General features: G+C 42.7%; 1 protein-coding gene across 1 annotated transcript in view; it reads right to left on the reverse strand.

Moving 5' to 3' along the window:
- The window catches only part of LOC134586282 (deleted in malignant brain tumors 1 protein-like), a 178,199-nt gene that overhangs the window by 114,449 nt on the left and 48,226 nt on the right, over positions 1-15,524 (reverse strand). Inside the window, exons 5-6 of the mRNA XM_063441769.1 lie at positions 9,580-9,600; positions 8,926-9,082 (exon numbers count right to left, since the gene is read on the reverse strand). Coding sequence (XP_063297839.1) covers positions 8,926-9,082; positions 9,580-9,600 — 178 coding nt within the window. The remainder of the gene's footprint in view (positions 1-8,925; positions 9,083-9,579; positions 9,601-15,524) is intronic.

The raw sequence follows: 15,524 nt of genomic DNA on the forward strand, positions 1-15,524 counted from the left end.
GAGCCATCAGGCCGTCTGGATGGAGGAACAGCTAAGTCTCTACCTCTTTCGGAGGTAGAGACCGCAGGTACCCTGACAGTACCCCCCCTCTCAGATACGCCCACCGGGCGGAATACACCAGGGCGAGAAGGGAATCGAGAGTGAAACGCCCTGCGGAGACGGGGAGCATGCACCTCCTCCTGAGGTACCCAACTTCTCTCCTCAGGACCATAACCCTTCCAATCGACCAGATATTGCAGTTTCCCCCGGGAGATTCAAGAATCAACGATGGAATTGACCTCATACTCCTCCTGACCCTCCACCTGAACTGAGCGGGGAGGGGCGATCGTGGAGGAGAACCTGTTACATATTAATGGTTTTAGCAAGGAAACATGAAATGAATTAGGAATGCGTAAGGCATTAGGCAACGCTAAACGATACGCAACTGGGTTAATTTGAGACAGTACCCTGTAAGGTCCAATATATCGAGGAGCAAACTTCATGGACGGCACTTTTAACCGAATGTTTCTAGTACTTAACCATACTCTATCGCCTGGAACAAACACCGGTGCTGCCCTTCTACGTTTGTCAGCGTGTTTTTTAACCAGCGTAGAATTGTGCAGAAGGATTTGTCGAGTTTGATCCCACAACTCTCTTAAATTGGCAACATGAACATCCACCGATGGTATCCCTTGAGAAGAAGACTCCGAAGGAAGGATGGAAGGATGAAAGCCATAATTCAAGAAAAAAGGGCTAGAATGCGTAGAATCACAAATGAGATTGTTATGTGCAAACTCCGCCCAAGGAATCAAACCGACCCAATAGTCCTGGTGGTCTGAAACGAAACAACGTAAATATTGTTCAACTTTTTGGTTAGTGCGTTCAGCAGCTCCATTGGACTGAGGATGATAGGCAGAGGAGAAATTCAATTTGATGCCTAGTTGGGAGCAGAATGATCTCCAAAAATGGGAAACAAATTGGGAGCCTCTGTCAGAGACAATTTGGGAAGGTATCCCATGCAAACGGAAAATCTCCCTGGCGAATATCTCAGCTAATTCGGGCGAAGATGGGAGTTTAGGTAAGGGAATGAAGTGAGCCATTTTAGTAAATCTGTCTACCACAGTGAGGATGACAGTCTGCTTTTTAGAGATAGGCAAATCAACAATGAAGTCCATTGCCAGACAGGACCAAGGCTTTTCAGGAACCTCTAAAGGGTGCAGAAATCCGCATGGAAGCGAATGGGGTAGCTTGGTCTTGGTACAAACTTCACATGCCCCGATGAATTCTTTAATATCCTTGCGTAAGTCAGGCCACCAAAAATCAGTCAGCGCATAAGTCTTGCGGATGCCAGGATGCCCAGCCACCTTGCTGTTATGGAGACAGCGTAGCACCTCCAGTTGGAGAGCGGCAGGAACGAAGTGTCGATCCCCAGGAGTCTGTTTGGGTGCCAAATGCTGAAACTTCATGATCTCAGAAAGCAATGGAGAGTGAATCCTGAGATTCGTGTTCGCAATGATATTCCCCTTAGGAACTATGGAGGACAGAAGTGGTTCAGTTATAGTGGATGGTTCATATTGACGAGACAAAGCATCGGCTTTAGAGTTCTTAGAACCAGGTCTATACGTAAGTACATAATTAAAGTGAGTGAGGAACAAAGCCCAGCGAGCCTGCCTGGCGGACAAGCGCTTAGCCTCCCCAATATAAGACAAGTTCTTATGATCCGTTAGGATAGTAACAGGGTGTAGTGTCCCTTCCAGTAAATGTCTCCACTCCTTTAAAGCCTTAATGACCGCTAACAGTTCCCTCTCCCCGATGTCATATCTGCTCTCAGGCCCAGAAAATTTTTTAGAGAAGAAACCACAAGGGTGTAACGGTTTATCCACCCCTAACCTTTGAGACAGAACAGCCCCAACTCCTGTCTCAGAAGCATCGACCTCGAGCAAGAAAGGCAGAGTCGTATCAGGATGAACTAGAATGGGAGCTGAGGCAAAAAGTTCCTTGAGAGTCTTAAAAGCACCAAGAGCTTCCTCAGACCAGAACTTAGTATCAGCCCCTTGTTTGGTCATATTGGTAATAGGCGCAATGATAGAGGAGTAACCCTTAATGAAGCGCCTATAGTAGTTGGAAAAACCAATAAACCTTTGGATAGCCTTGAGTCCTTTGGGCAAAGGCCAGTCTAAAATAGATTGGAGTTTACCAGGATCCATTTTAAAACCTTCCCCAGAAATCACGTACCCAATAAAGTCTACCTGAGACTGATCAAAACTGCACTTCTCCAATTTGCAGTATAGACCATGTTGCAGAAGTTTGTGTAACACCTTTCTGACCTGTCTATGGTGAGTCTCAATCTCCTTAGAGTGTATTAGTATGTCGTCCAGGTAAACAATAACACAATCATGCTGAAACTCCCTAAGTACCTCATTAATCAACTCTTGAAATACTGCAGGAGCATTGCATAGTCCAAATGGCATAACAGTGTATTCGTAATGGCCATACCGGGTATTGAATGCCGTCATCCACTCGTGACCTTGCTGGATTCTCACCAAATTGTAAGCCCCTCTGAGATCTAACTTGGTGAAGATTTTGGAGCCCTTAAGACGATCAAATAACTCGGTAATCAGTGGGATGGGATAGGCATTTCTGACAGTTATTTTATTCAAGCCTCGGTAATCGATACAAGGTCTCAGCGTGCCATCCTTCTTCTTAATGAAAAAGAACCCCGCCCCGGCCGGAGAAGAAGACCTCCTGATGAATCCCTTTTCTAAATTCTCCTGAATATACTCCTCTAGAACCGAGTTTTCCTGAACAGACAAAGGATATACATGGCCCCTCGGAGGCATAGTCCCGGGTAGAAGCTTAATTTTACAGTCAAATGACCTGTGTGGCGGCAAAGAGTCGGCATTCTTCTTGTCAAACACTGCCCTTAAGTCTAGGTAAAGGTCTGGTATTTGTCTTTCTGTGGACTGAGTAGGATTCTCCTGTATGTTAATATTAGCTATTGGAGAAACCTTGCACAAACACCGATCCTGGCAGCCCTGGCCCCACGAGAGTATCTCCCCTAACTCCCAATCAATAATAGGGTTATGTTCTCTCAACCATGGGTACCCCAGAACTATGGGAACGGAAGGAGACGAAATGAGCAGAAGAGATAAATTCTCCACGTGTAGGATACCAACATTTAACTCAATGGGTATGGTCTCACGAAAGATAACAGGGTCTAGTAGTGGTCTACCATCTATGGCCTCAACGGCCAAGGGTGTCTCCCTTAGCTGGGATGGGAAATTGTTTTTACTAGCAAAGGCTTGGTCGATAAAATTCTCAGCAGCACCGGAATCTATCAAAGCCATAGCCCTTACTACTTCCCTCCCGCAAGTTAAGGAAACTGGTAGCAGAAGCCTGTGATCTTTATAATTAGGAGTAGAGGACAAAATAGAAACACCCAAGGCCTGTCCTCTAGAGAGACTTAGGTGCGAGCGTTTCCCGGGCGGTTAGAACAGTTTGAGAGTAAATGACCCTTAGCTCCACAATACATACACAAACCCTCTCTTCTCCTTTACTGTCTTTCCTCCTCAGAGAGGCGGGTATACCCTATCTGCATAGGTTCAGGAAGCAAAGATACCGTGGAGTCAGGACTTGGAAAAGCGGGGGCTAACCTAAAAGAAGGTTCCTCTCTCGAGTGTTCTGTCTCTCTCTTAAACGTTCATCTATACGAGAGATGAACGAAATTAAATCCTCTAAATTCTCAGGGAGTTCTCTGGTAGCAACCTCATCAAAGATTACTTCAGATAAGCCATTCAAAAATACATCCATATACGCCTGCTCATTCCACTTGACCTCTGATGCCAGAGACCTGAACTCTAGTGCATAATCCACCAGTGTTCGGTTCTCCTGTTTCAGACGCAACAGTAATCTGGCTGCATTAACCTTTCTACCTGGAGGGTCAAATGTTCTTCTAAAAGCAGCTACAAAGGCGTTATAGTTATAAACTAATGGGTTATCGTTCTCCCATAATGGGTTGGCCCATCTCAGAGCTTTCTCAATAAGTAGGGTGATAATAAATCCTACCTTTGCCCTATCTGTAGGATAAGAGCGAGGTTGCAATTCAAAATGGATACTAATTTGGTTTAAGAAACCACGACACTTCTCAGGAGCCCCACCATAGCGTACTGGGGGGGTAATGCGAGAAGAAGCACCCACTGTGGCTACCTCTAGACCTGAACCGACAGGAGAAACAGGGGTATTACGTATCTCCTCTGGTGGGTTATTGGCACGAGATAATAGAGCCTGTAGCGCAAGCGCCATCTGATCCATTCTGTGATCCATGGCTTCAAACCTAGGATCAGGAGAAGCAAGCTGACTGTTTTTACTTGCAGGATCCATTGGCCCTGTCGTAATGTCAGGATCGGTACAGGGATCCAACACGCAGAGTACAAACAGTAGCCAGATACGTATACCAGACCTTAGAATGGCCGGACTAACGTAAGTAGTACAGTATAGAATGGTCAAAGACAAGCCGAGGTCGAGGGTAACAGAAGACAGGTAAGCGAGAGACAAGCCGAATCGAGGGTAACAGAGATAATCAGAGTAAGGTAAACAAGCCGGGTCAAAACCAAAAGGGATAATAGAATACACAAGCACTGAGTGACTAGAACAAGCTAGAACCACGACAGGGCAATGAGCTAATGAACGAAGCTCTGTTAAATACCCTGTTCAGAGCAGTAACCACGCCTCCGAGGCGTCCTGATTGGTCCTGCAGCAATTGAGTGACAGGTCATTCCGGAGGAGTGTCCTGATGACAACTTCCTGCCTAGATGCTGTAAAAGGCAGTCACTCCCTCGCGGCCGGCCTTGCATGACCGGATAGACCGTGGGGAAGGGAGCCATCAGGCCGTCTGGATGGAGGAACAGCTAAGTCTCTACCTCTTTCGGAGGTAGAGACCGCAGGTACCCTGACAGAAGATTAGAATTAAGTCTCAGAATCACTAGATCAGATATAACAGTTTGTCTAGCGGTCAGACATCTTACTCTTTCTATTTCTTTTCTATCATATTTACATACATGACTTGAGTTTAGCTCCACTGAAATAAGCAAACAGGAAGTAACATGATCGGTTATCTGACTGACAGCTGGGGAGGGGTAGTGTAACAAGGTTAATGTATAAACATGCCAATTTCTATTGAAATTTATACTTTTTGTAAAATGAAAGAGAGGACACACTTTTTACACATAAAGCACTTTAGAAAGTTTAAGTGTGTTAGTGATCTGAAAGGATTAGTTTAAGTTGTTATGGGAACAGGAGTTTCCAGACAAAGTCTTATCTTCAGGGGTTAAACTGTTTTGCAACCTGACATTGGGGCTCTGGCAATCAACATCATTGCCTTTGGCTTCCTTCCTGATCTGTTTCCACAGTATGAGGAAGGATAATCCATTTAAAGACAGGGTTGCCCAGTAGAATGAGGGGTCATAAAAATGTTAGTATATCTCATGCTGAAGAGCTCTTGCATGGAAACAATGCCCTGTGTTGTACACAGCACAAGCAAATTTAATCAGACAATTGCAGTGCATTTATTGGTGACTACGCGTGTGCGTAGGGGCAATTGTTTTTAGTATAGTTTGTGTAAAGCAGCCTGGTTGTGTGCATGCAGTGGCGTACACATAATCCATGGGGCCCCAGTGCGAAAATTGATCCGTGGCCCCCCTCCTCCCGGCGCTTACTCTGTGCGGTCTGGGACCGCCACACATGGAGGCAGGCACCACGGTATTTACGCCAGTGCATGCAGATACACATACACTTAAAGAAGCACTATAGGCACTCAGATCACTTCTGTTTAATGAAGTGGTCTGGGTGACAAGTCTCTCTGGTATTAACCCTGCAGCTGAAAACATAGCAGTTTCAGAGAAACTGCTATGTTTCACTGAGGGTTAGTCCAGCCTCTAGTAGCTGTCTCACTGACAGCCGCTAGAGGTGCTTCCGCGATTCTCACTGTGATGACGTCCATAGGAAAGCATTGATTAATGCTTTCCTATGGGTGGTTTGAATGCGGATGCGGATCTTGCTACGCATGTGCATTCGGAGCTGAAAGGCAGATCGGGGCGGAGAGATCCCCAGCGCCAATGGAGCCCGGCGCTGAAGAAAGGCAAGTGCTGAAAGGGTTTTAACCACACACACACACACACACACTCTCACGAACAGACACATACACACTAGCTAACAGACACACACATATACTGACAGACACACAGTGACAGACACACCTACACACTCACTGACAGACAGACACACATACACACTCACTTACAAAACACACGCTCTCACACACACTTACTAACAGACACCAAACAGACTCACTAACAGACACATACAAACTAACACACTTAGTAACAGAAACACAGTAACACACTCACTGACACACACACACTCACTGACACACAAACTAACATGCACACACACACACTGACACTCGCTAGCAGACACACACTAAACAGATGTACACAAACTAACACACAACTAACACACTCAGTAACAGACACACACACAGTAACACACACTGACACACACACTAACACATACACTAACACACATACACACTCACATTTTTTTTTATTTAATCCCCCAGCCTCCCTTTGGGAGTACTGAGAGGATTCCAGATTTCCTTGGGGTCCGGTGGGGCTGCTGGGCGGCAGGTCCTGCAGGCGGCAAGGGAGCACTGATCCTCGTGTTCAGCTCCCTCGCGCGCCACTTGATGCCAGAGCCGGAGTGACGTCATATTCCGGTTCCGGCATCACTGCGGTGCACGCGAGGGAGCTGGGCAGAGAGAGCTCAGGGGAGAATGCTCCCTTGCGTGCCTGCCCGGTGACATCACTGCCAGCCTTGGGGGGCTCTGAGGTGGCCAGCTTCTGTGCCCCCCAGGAGAAGAGGCTGCCGGTGCGCAGTACGCCAGTGGGTGTATGATGTGTGGTTAAGGACTGTAGTGTGTACATATTTCAGTGGCTGTAAAGTGTGCCACCTAGAGGCTGTAGAGATTGTGTGTTTATCAAGGGGAGAGAGCACGTGTGTCTATGGGGTGTAGTGTTTCTAGAGGGTGTACAGTTGGTATAGGGGCTGAAATATGCATTTGTGTGTGTGCACAGGGGAAGTAGTATGCATGTAAATGAATATGGGCTGTAGTTTATGTGTACAGGGTAGTGTGTTGTAATTTGTGTGTATAGGTTAGTGTGTGTTTGCATAGGTGCTGTTGTGTTTGAGTGTATTGGGGCTTCAGTGTGTGTATGTACAGGGGCGCGAGTGTGTTTCTAGGGGCTGTACAGAGTGTTTGTGTGTCATGAGGATGTAGAGTATGTATTTGTCGATGAGGTGTGCCTTTATGATGTGTGCATCTAGTGGCTGTAATGTGCATGTATTTGTATTGGGGCAGTAACATGTACATACCTCACATCTTGGGGCTGTAATTTGCATATAAAAGGGCTGTAGCATGTGTGTATATTAATATATACTATACTGTGTGTGTACAGGTGTTACAGTGTTTGATTAGGAGCTGTTTTGTGTGTGTAAATAGGGGTTTATAGTGTTTATGTACTGGGGCTGGTGTGTAGTGGTTAGGCGGGTAGGGACTTTACTTGAGGGTGCTGGGGGGGAATTATATATATATATATATATATATATATATATATATATATATATATATATATATATACACATACATAACTTTGCAAAATGAAAAAGAAATAAAAAAAAACATTTATTTCCCCCTCCCTTCTGCTACATTTGGTAAAAAATGCATTTATTCCCCCCTCCCATCTACTATGTCTGGCTTCTGCTTCTGAGTAGTTACCCGTGGCAACAATCTGAGTAACCGAAGCCTGCGGGAACAGATCACTTGGCCCCCACCCGAAGGTGAGGTCAATTGCTCCCTGTGCTGCTCTGCCTGTCTGTGCAATAGGCCGGTGAGGGAGATCTCTAATCTTCTCACGGCCCATCAAGGGACATATATGTTTGGACCATGCTCACTGAGCGTTAGCATTGTATGAGGTCGACCTCAGCCCTGTGCCATCGGGTATTTGCCCTGTTTACCTGGTGGCCAGTACGGGCCTGCTCTCTTCATATTCTCCATCACCTTATTTATCTCTCTTTCTCTATTCTCTACACACATTCTGACTTTCTTCCATACACCTTCCCACCTTCTATCCCTCTCTATATTCTCTTTTATCAGGACTAGCCTAGTCTAACATGCAAACTTAAGGGATACAGGGCAGAAGCATGCACCAGTCCTTATAGAGTGTCTATACGTAGACAAAGAGTATCCCAGAAACAGGCCAAGGTCAAGGGTATCAAAAGTACACAGAAGCAAGAAACAAGCCAAGGTCAGGATTATAGAGAGCAAGACTAGTCAGACAAGCCAAAGTCGACAAACAATAAATCACAGGCAATGCAACACTCTTAAGTATACAGAACCACGACAGGACAAGTAGACAAGGACAGCCAGGAACTATATATACCCTATAATTTGTTGTGATAGGTTACAGAGAGCAGTGATGCCGTAAGTATGTTAATATCATCAAAAATCGCCACATAGACTGACACTATAGAAGGAAACAAATGGAAGGATTCCGTGTCATAAATTACATCAGAACGAGGCACCTGGAAGCTACAAATGAGGGCCAGGGTGAGGACACTAGATCTTCTCTGCAAAATAGCAAGTGACTAATAATTAACTAACTAACTAACTAACAGTTGCAAGAAAAAGTATGTGAACCCTTTGGAATGATATGGATTTTTGCACAAATTGGTCATAAAATGTGATCTGATCATCATCATCTAATCCCTAATCTGTATTTTGTATATATTTTGGTCTTTCCAACAGCACCACTTCTTAGAAATTCAGTTTCTGGGTGTACCCCTCAAATCCCCATTTTTTCTAGTTAAGTCAGACATATCAAAAGAACTCACTTGAAATGTTGAAAAGTCAGCTGCACAATATATCCTGGACTGGTCCTGATTTCCCATATGCATTTGGCATTAGAAGGATAACTATTAGGGAAAAATGGGCTAGTTATGACCCCAGAATGTTGCATCAGGAGCCCTCCACAGCCGCTGTAACTGGGGACTGGAAAAAATAACATAATGAGTTATATTTTGTTTCACAGATTATGTGATTTCAAAACGAGTTACATTTTATGCGAAATGTGAAATATCTAGCTGCAAAAATTAAAGCAATACACAGCTCAGTATAAAAAGTATAAAACATTTTGAGTTCTGGCATTGCAGTCATGTTAAATTAAAACATAATTCTGTTTACTAGCTTGCATAACTTTGCTGCCACTCCAAATTGTAAAAGTTTTAGGCAGGAGCAAAAATCATAAAGAACCGCAAAAATCACACAGCTAATTGCTAAATTATATCGCATTTTCACTGGTGTAAAAATGCCAGTTTTTTTTTTTGGTGGAGAGACCAAGCATATTGTCTCATTATGTGGTTGATACCAGTTAACTTATACTTTTCAGTATCAGTAACAAAAGCAATCTATGTTAAAGTTTAAAAATAGAATGAGCAGCATAAAAACAAATACTGCAAAAATTATTTTTGTGTAATATGAGGTATTACCTGAGAAATATGTTTGAGAAACTGTGGGATTAGAAGAGACAAACAAAAGTTAGTGGTATTACTGAAATTTCACCATAATCAAAATTAAATAGTCATTCACCCAAATGCACTTATATTGAAGTAAGCACATGCAATAAATGTTGTTATTCAAAATAATGTCTATTAGATTAACAGCTTAAACATTGTAAACTTAAATGGAGGTCACTTAAACAGCTTTTATGAGGCTTTGGCTTCCTTAAAATGTTGTATTTATCGCATACTCGAATATTGATAGCTTTCTGCAATAGAAGCCTGACTTCTTCCCTCACTATAATATACATCCTGCCTTTGCCAAATATATATCTAGCTCAGCCACTGACAGCACAGGGCAAATAGTAGGATGCATCACATTCTGCTGTTCTCTATTCCTTTCTACTAGACTTGTGCATTCAGTTCAGATGAATTGTGATGCATACGAAAGTTGGACAATTGGCGTTCGGGATTCTGTAATTCCAAATCACCATACGGAAGTATCACCAAACAACTGAAATTAACAAAGATCAAACAGCTATGTTGAATTTGTGATTCATTCTTCTGGCCTTGGTGCTAAAAAGTAGATTGATGGGTATGGAAAAATCACTTAATCAAATAAATAAATAGAATAGGTAAATATAAAAATAAATAAATAGAGGTTTCAGCCGGACAAAACCCTTAAACATCACTACCATATATACTCAAAAGATACCAAATGCTGAAAAACTGAATGTTGTCTACATGTGAACCAAGCTTGAATGGCAAAATACCATTCTATTCCGTCAGGGTTAGCCAGAGTTAGCTTTAGTTATATGAGAATTGCCATATGCATTGATCAGTCACAACATTCAAACTACTACAGGTTAAGTGAATAACATTGATTATATCATTATGATGGCACCTGTCAAGAGGTGGAATATATTACGTAGTATGAGAACATTCAGTTCTAACATTATATGAGTTGGAACAGGAAAAATTGGCAAGCGAAAAGATCTGAGTGATTTTAGAAAGGGCCAAATGGTGATGGCTAGACAACTGGGTCAGAGGATCTCCAAAAAAATAAGTCTTATGGGGTTTTCCCAGTATGCAGTTGCAGGGCTGGTGCTCCCTGTAGGCCAACTAGGTGGCCGCCTAGGGCGCTGCTCAAGGGGGGGGCGCCGGCAGCAGCTACAATGCTAGTCTTGGTCCCTCTATGAGGGACTAATTCTGTATTGCATGCCTCAGGTCCTGCCACCGGGTGCTAGGGAGCACTTACATAGATGCAGACTAGTGCCCGGTGGCATCAACCTCCATACACAACGACCACAAAGAGCCGCCCCCCCACCCATTAAAAAAGCCAGCAGTGCAAGGGTGCATTGGGTCCAGTGGGTGGGAGAATAGTGGAGGCAGAGCTCAGAGCGAGGCAGCAAGGCACACTGAGGAAGCCTTGGACACATGGAGAGCCAATATGAAATTAAGATAAGAGGGGACTTCATAGTGTGTTTTTTTAAAGAGTGTGTGTCTGCTTGCTTCAGGTAATGTGTTTGTATGTCTGCTAGGGACAGTTTGTGTGTGTGTGCTTGGGCCAGTGTGTGTGTGTCTGTCTGCTAGAGATATTGTGTGTGTGTGTGTGTCTGCTAGGGACATTGTGTGTGTGTCTGTTAGGGACAGTGTGTGTGTGTGTCTGCTAGAGACAGTGTGTGTGCGTGTCTGCTAGGGACAGTGTGAGTGTGTGTGTCTGCTAGGGACCGTGTGTGTGAGTGTGTGTGACTGCTAGGGGCAGTGTGTGTGTGTGTGCATGTGTCTGCTAGGGACAGTGTGTGGGTGTGTGTGACTGCTAGGGACATTGTTTATGTGTGTCTGCTGGGACAGTGTGTGTGTCTGCTGGGCACAGTGTGTGTGTGTCTGCTGGGGACAGTGTGTGTGTGTGTGTCTGCTGGGGACAGTGTGCATGTCTGCTAGGGACGGTGTGCGTGTGTGTCTGCTGGGGACAGAGTGTGTCTACTAGGGACAGTGTGTGTCTGCTAGGGACAGTGTGTGTGTTTGCTGGGGACATTGTGTGTTTTTGCTTGGGACATTGTGTGTGTCTGCTGGGGACAATGTGTGTGTGTCACTCTGCATGAGTCAGTAAATTGGTGTGTGCATTGGTCACTGATTGTGATTGTGTGGACCATTGAGTGTGAGTGATTGAGTGAGTGAGTGCGTGAGGGTGTGTATGTATGTATCAGTGATTGCATTTGGGCAGAAAGGACAATTTTTATAAAAAAAAATCAATACTTTTGATTGAAAAAACAAAACAAAAAAACACTATAGTGTTAAGAATATAAACATGTATTCCAAATACTATAGTGTATCTGTCCCTACTTAGATTCAAAGTACCCCATCATAAAATGATTGTAAAAAAATAAAAAGGGAGGGGGGTTTACTTTTATTTACATTTTTTAAGCACCAAGACTCCCCCTGCCTCGCTTAATGTCACTGATGGGAAAACACCAAAACCAATGTTCCTCATACAGGAGCATTGGGGACCTGATTCGCATAAGTGGCAAGCGCAATGTGCTTCTAACAGCATAGGTGCCTCTAGTGGCTGACAGTGTGACAGCTACTAGAGGCATGTTTAACTCTTCAAGGTAAGGCAATGTTTTATCTTGTTGGGTTAAACCTACAGGTCCACCGTGGGCAGCAACAATCCTTGTACCGGCCCTGTGCAGTGGTTAGTAGCTTTGTGAAAGGATATGCAGCCAGTGGTCATTTTTCATCCCAGGCTCATTTCTGCACATGGGAAGCGAAGGCTAACCCTTCTGGTCTGATCACACAGAAGAGCTACTGTAGCCCAAAATGCTGAAACACTTAATGCTGGCCATGATAGAAAACACAGTGCATCACAGTTGGATGCTTATGGGGCTGTGTAGCAGCAGACCAGTCAGAGTGCCAATAGTGACCCCTGTCCAGTGCTGAAACCAGCTGTAATGTCTGACCCAAAGTTTTAGATCCCACTGTAGATAGAGAGTTGGCAGATCAGGAAATTAAAATGGAAAAAAGTGTATTAAGAATGAGGCATTATGGCAGCACAACCTAGTCACATACACACTTAAAGAAAATCAATATATATGAGTTCACACATATTTGTACTATGCTTAAATGCACCTTTGCATTCACACAAGCACACATCAGGCAAAAAACTAACAGTGTTTCAGCTGGTGTGACCGTACCAAGGCCCCAGGGAGTCAGGGGGCCCACTGATGATTGTTGCTCTTACAGGCACTTTTGGGTCCTTCCCACCAGCATGTACATTTTCAGTGCTGTAATCGAGGAAGGCAGGGCTACAGGGAGGCGTCCCAGACCATGGGAGAAAGCCTTTGGAAGTGTGCACAACATGAGGGAGAGCTGTATATGGAGATAGGGTGGATACGTGTGTGTGTGCGCGCATATTTGTCAGTGTTTGTGTATTTGTGTATATTTGCGTGTGTGTGTCTGTATGTATCTTTGCATGTCACGGTATCTGTTCATGTGTCAATCTGTGTTTGTCAGTGAGTATCTCTGTGTCTCAGAGTGTATCTGTGTATATATGTGTCTGTGAGCATCTATGTGTGGCAATGTGTATATGTTTGTGTGGCAAAATGTGTGCACAAATGCAGCCCTGCATTCAAACACTAACACTGCACACAAAAGCACCTCTAAATTCAAACACTAACACTACCAGAGATGTGCAGAGCTAAAAAAAAATATTTTGGGTTAATTTAAAGTTTGGAACGTAACAATTCAAGATTCAGACACCATTATCTCCAATTATTCCAGACTATACCATATAAAGGCACTTTTAAATTTGGTATTCTGAAAAATAGTAATCCTACATAATGATACCAAATAAGGAAGTTATCTACTAAAAAGTTGCCTTAAAGATCAAAACTTAAAAAGGGATTCAAAACTTTAAAAGCTCTTTAGTAAATAGCTCCCTAATTTGATATCCTATCCTTACGGGGGATTGCCATACTCAAGGGCACCAAATTAGGGACTAATCTACTGAGCATCTGAAAGAGCAAACTTAAGACCTTTCACTGTTTTGTAGATAGCTCCCTAGTTTGCTATCCTTAAGGGGATACTATAGTCACCAGAACAGCTACTGTTTAATGTAGTGATTCTTCTGTCTATAGCCTGTCACTGCAAGCCTTTCAAGGTAACCGCTGAATTTTTTTAGAGAAAAGGCAGTGTTTATATTGCTGCCTAGTAACACGTCTAGAGGAAGTCATGTGCTTCCTACAGGTGCTTCCTGTGTCAGTGCTGCATATATTTTTAAATTTTGGTCTTTTAGATGTTTAGTAGATAGCTTCCTAATTTAGGACACTTTTCTGGTAATGTAATTTTTAAGAAATTAAGTAGGAAGCTATCTACAGCTGAACAGTCTTAAATTTGCTCTCTAAGATACTTTGTCAATACGTCTCTAATTTGGTGGCCTTAATCATGTCAATCCCATGTAAGGATCGGATACCAAATTAGGGAGCTATCTCATAAAAAGCTGAAAGGTAAAAGTTAAGAAAAACAAATCTCTTTTCTTAATGTTACTGCTTCAGTTGTTTCGTAGATAAGTCCTTAATCCTTAATTATGGCAATCCTATATTAGGATACCAAATCAGGGAGCTATTTACTAAACAGCTGAAAGTTCAAATGACGGATTAAAGCCATTTTCTTAATTTAGCTGTTTCTGTTGCTTAATTGATATATGTCTCTAAGAAATGGATCTGAAAAATGTTGTTTGAATTCATCCAAAATGTGTTAATTTGTGCACACACTCCATACAAAAACACACATACATTCACACTCGTATAACCTTGCAAACAACAGCTAAAAAACATTGTCAAAGTTGTATAACAGTTGAGTTATACTCACAGCTGCTCTCTCCCTGTATTAGTAAAGCTACTTGCACACATACATTTGTTCTGCCAGTAACAATATACATTACAATGCACATATGCTTTCAAACCAATTCTACACATACACATACACGAACATGTATACCAACAAAGTTATAGCATTGTTTGAAAACCTATATGCACACAGTCATGATAACGTAATATGTAGCACTTGCACAGTGCATGTATATTAGCCTTCAAGGGCCCACGGTCTAATTTTTTCCAGTGTCCTAAATTGTTGTCAATTAATCCATGTCTATGTGTTTTCTTGCCATTATTAATCTTCAGTAAATGATTTTAGGTTGATTTAAATTGAATACACATAGAATATAACTCTTTATATTTACCTGTAGTTGTACCAGTATCTGTAGGATGAAAAATATACAGATTTATATAATCAATATGTAGTTAAACATTTTCTTTATATTTACTTTATCAGCAAATTTGGGTAAAGAAACTATGGGGCTTTATAATTATATAGTAATTTAGGTTGAAAAGAAATATACTCAAGTCCATTCAATTCAACCTTTAAATAGGAGCTGTTATTTCCTATGATTTTTAATACTATGTTTACATATCCTTCTATTGAACAAAATATATATATATGAGGTGCAAATAGTAAAATTAAGTGTTTATCCTGCGAAGGGGCACCTCCATTATTGCTCTGGGCCAATAATTGTTTTAAACTCTGTTCTTTCCACCTTGCAGTCAGCAAGAAGAAAGCAGAGCAGGATGAATCACAAGGTGACCTAAAGCAACTGTCTAGTCCAGGTGTTAGACATGGTCCTGGAACATGAATTACTTTGGCTCTATTCACCGTCCCTATGTGAAGAAAGAAGGAATGGGGCAAACTGCCTAGGATCCCTGTGGATCTTAATTATTTTGTGGAAGATAGCATACAGAGAAGAGAAGAAATTAAACAATGTTTCCCTGTGTCCTCTGCATTTGCCCTATCTTTGCAGTGCTTTAATTGGTTTATGATGTTATTTGATATTTTTCAATATACATTTAAAATGAAATGCATCTCATGAAGAAGTTAGCACA

The sequence above is a fragment of the Pelobates fuscus genome, chromosome 2 (assembly GCF_036172605.1).
Source record: "Pelobates fuscus isolate aPelFus1 chromosome 2, aPelFus1.pri, whole genome shotgun sequence".
Classification (NCBI taxonomy): Eukaryota; Metazoa; Chordata; class Amphibia; order Anura; family Pelobatidae; genus Pelobates; species Pelobates fuscus.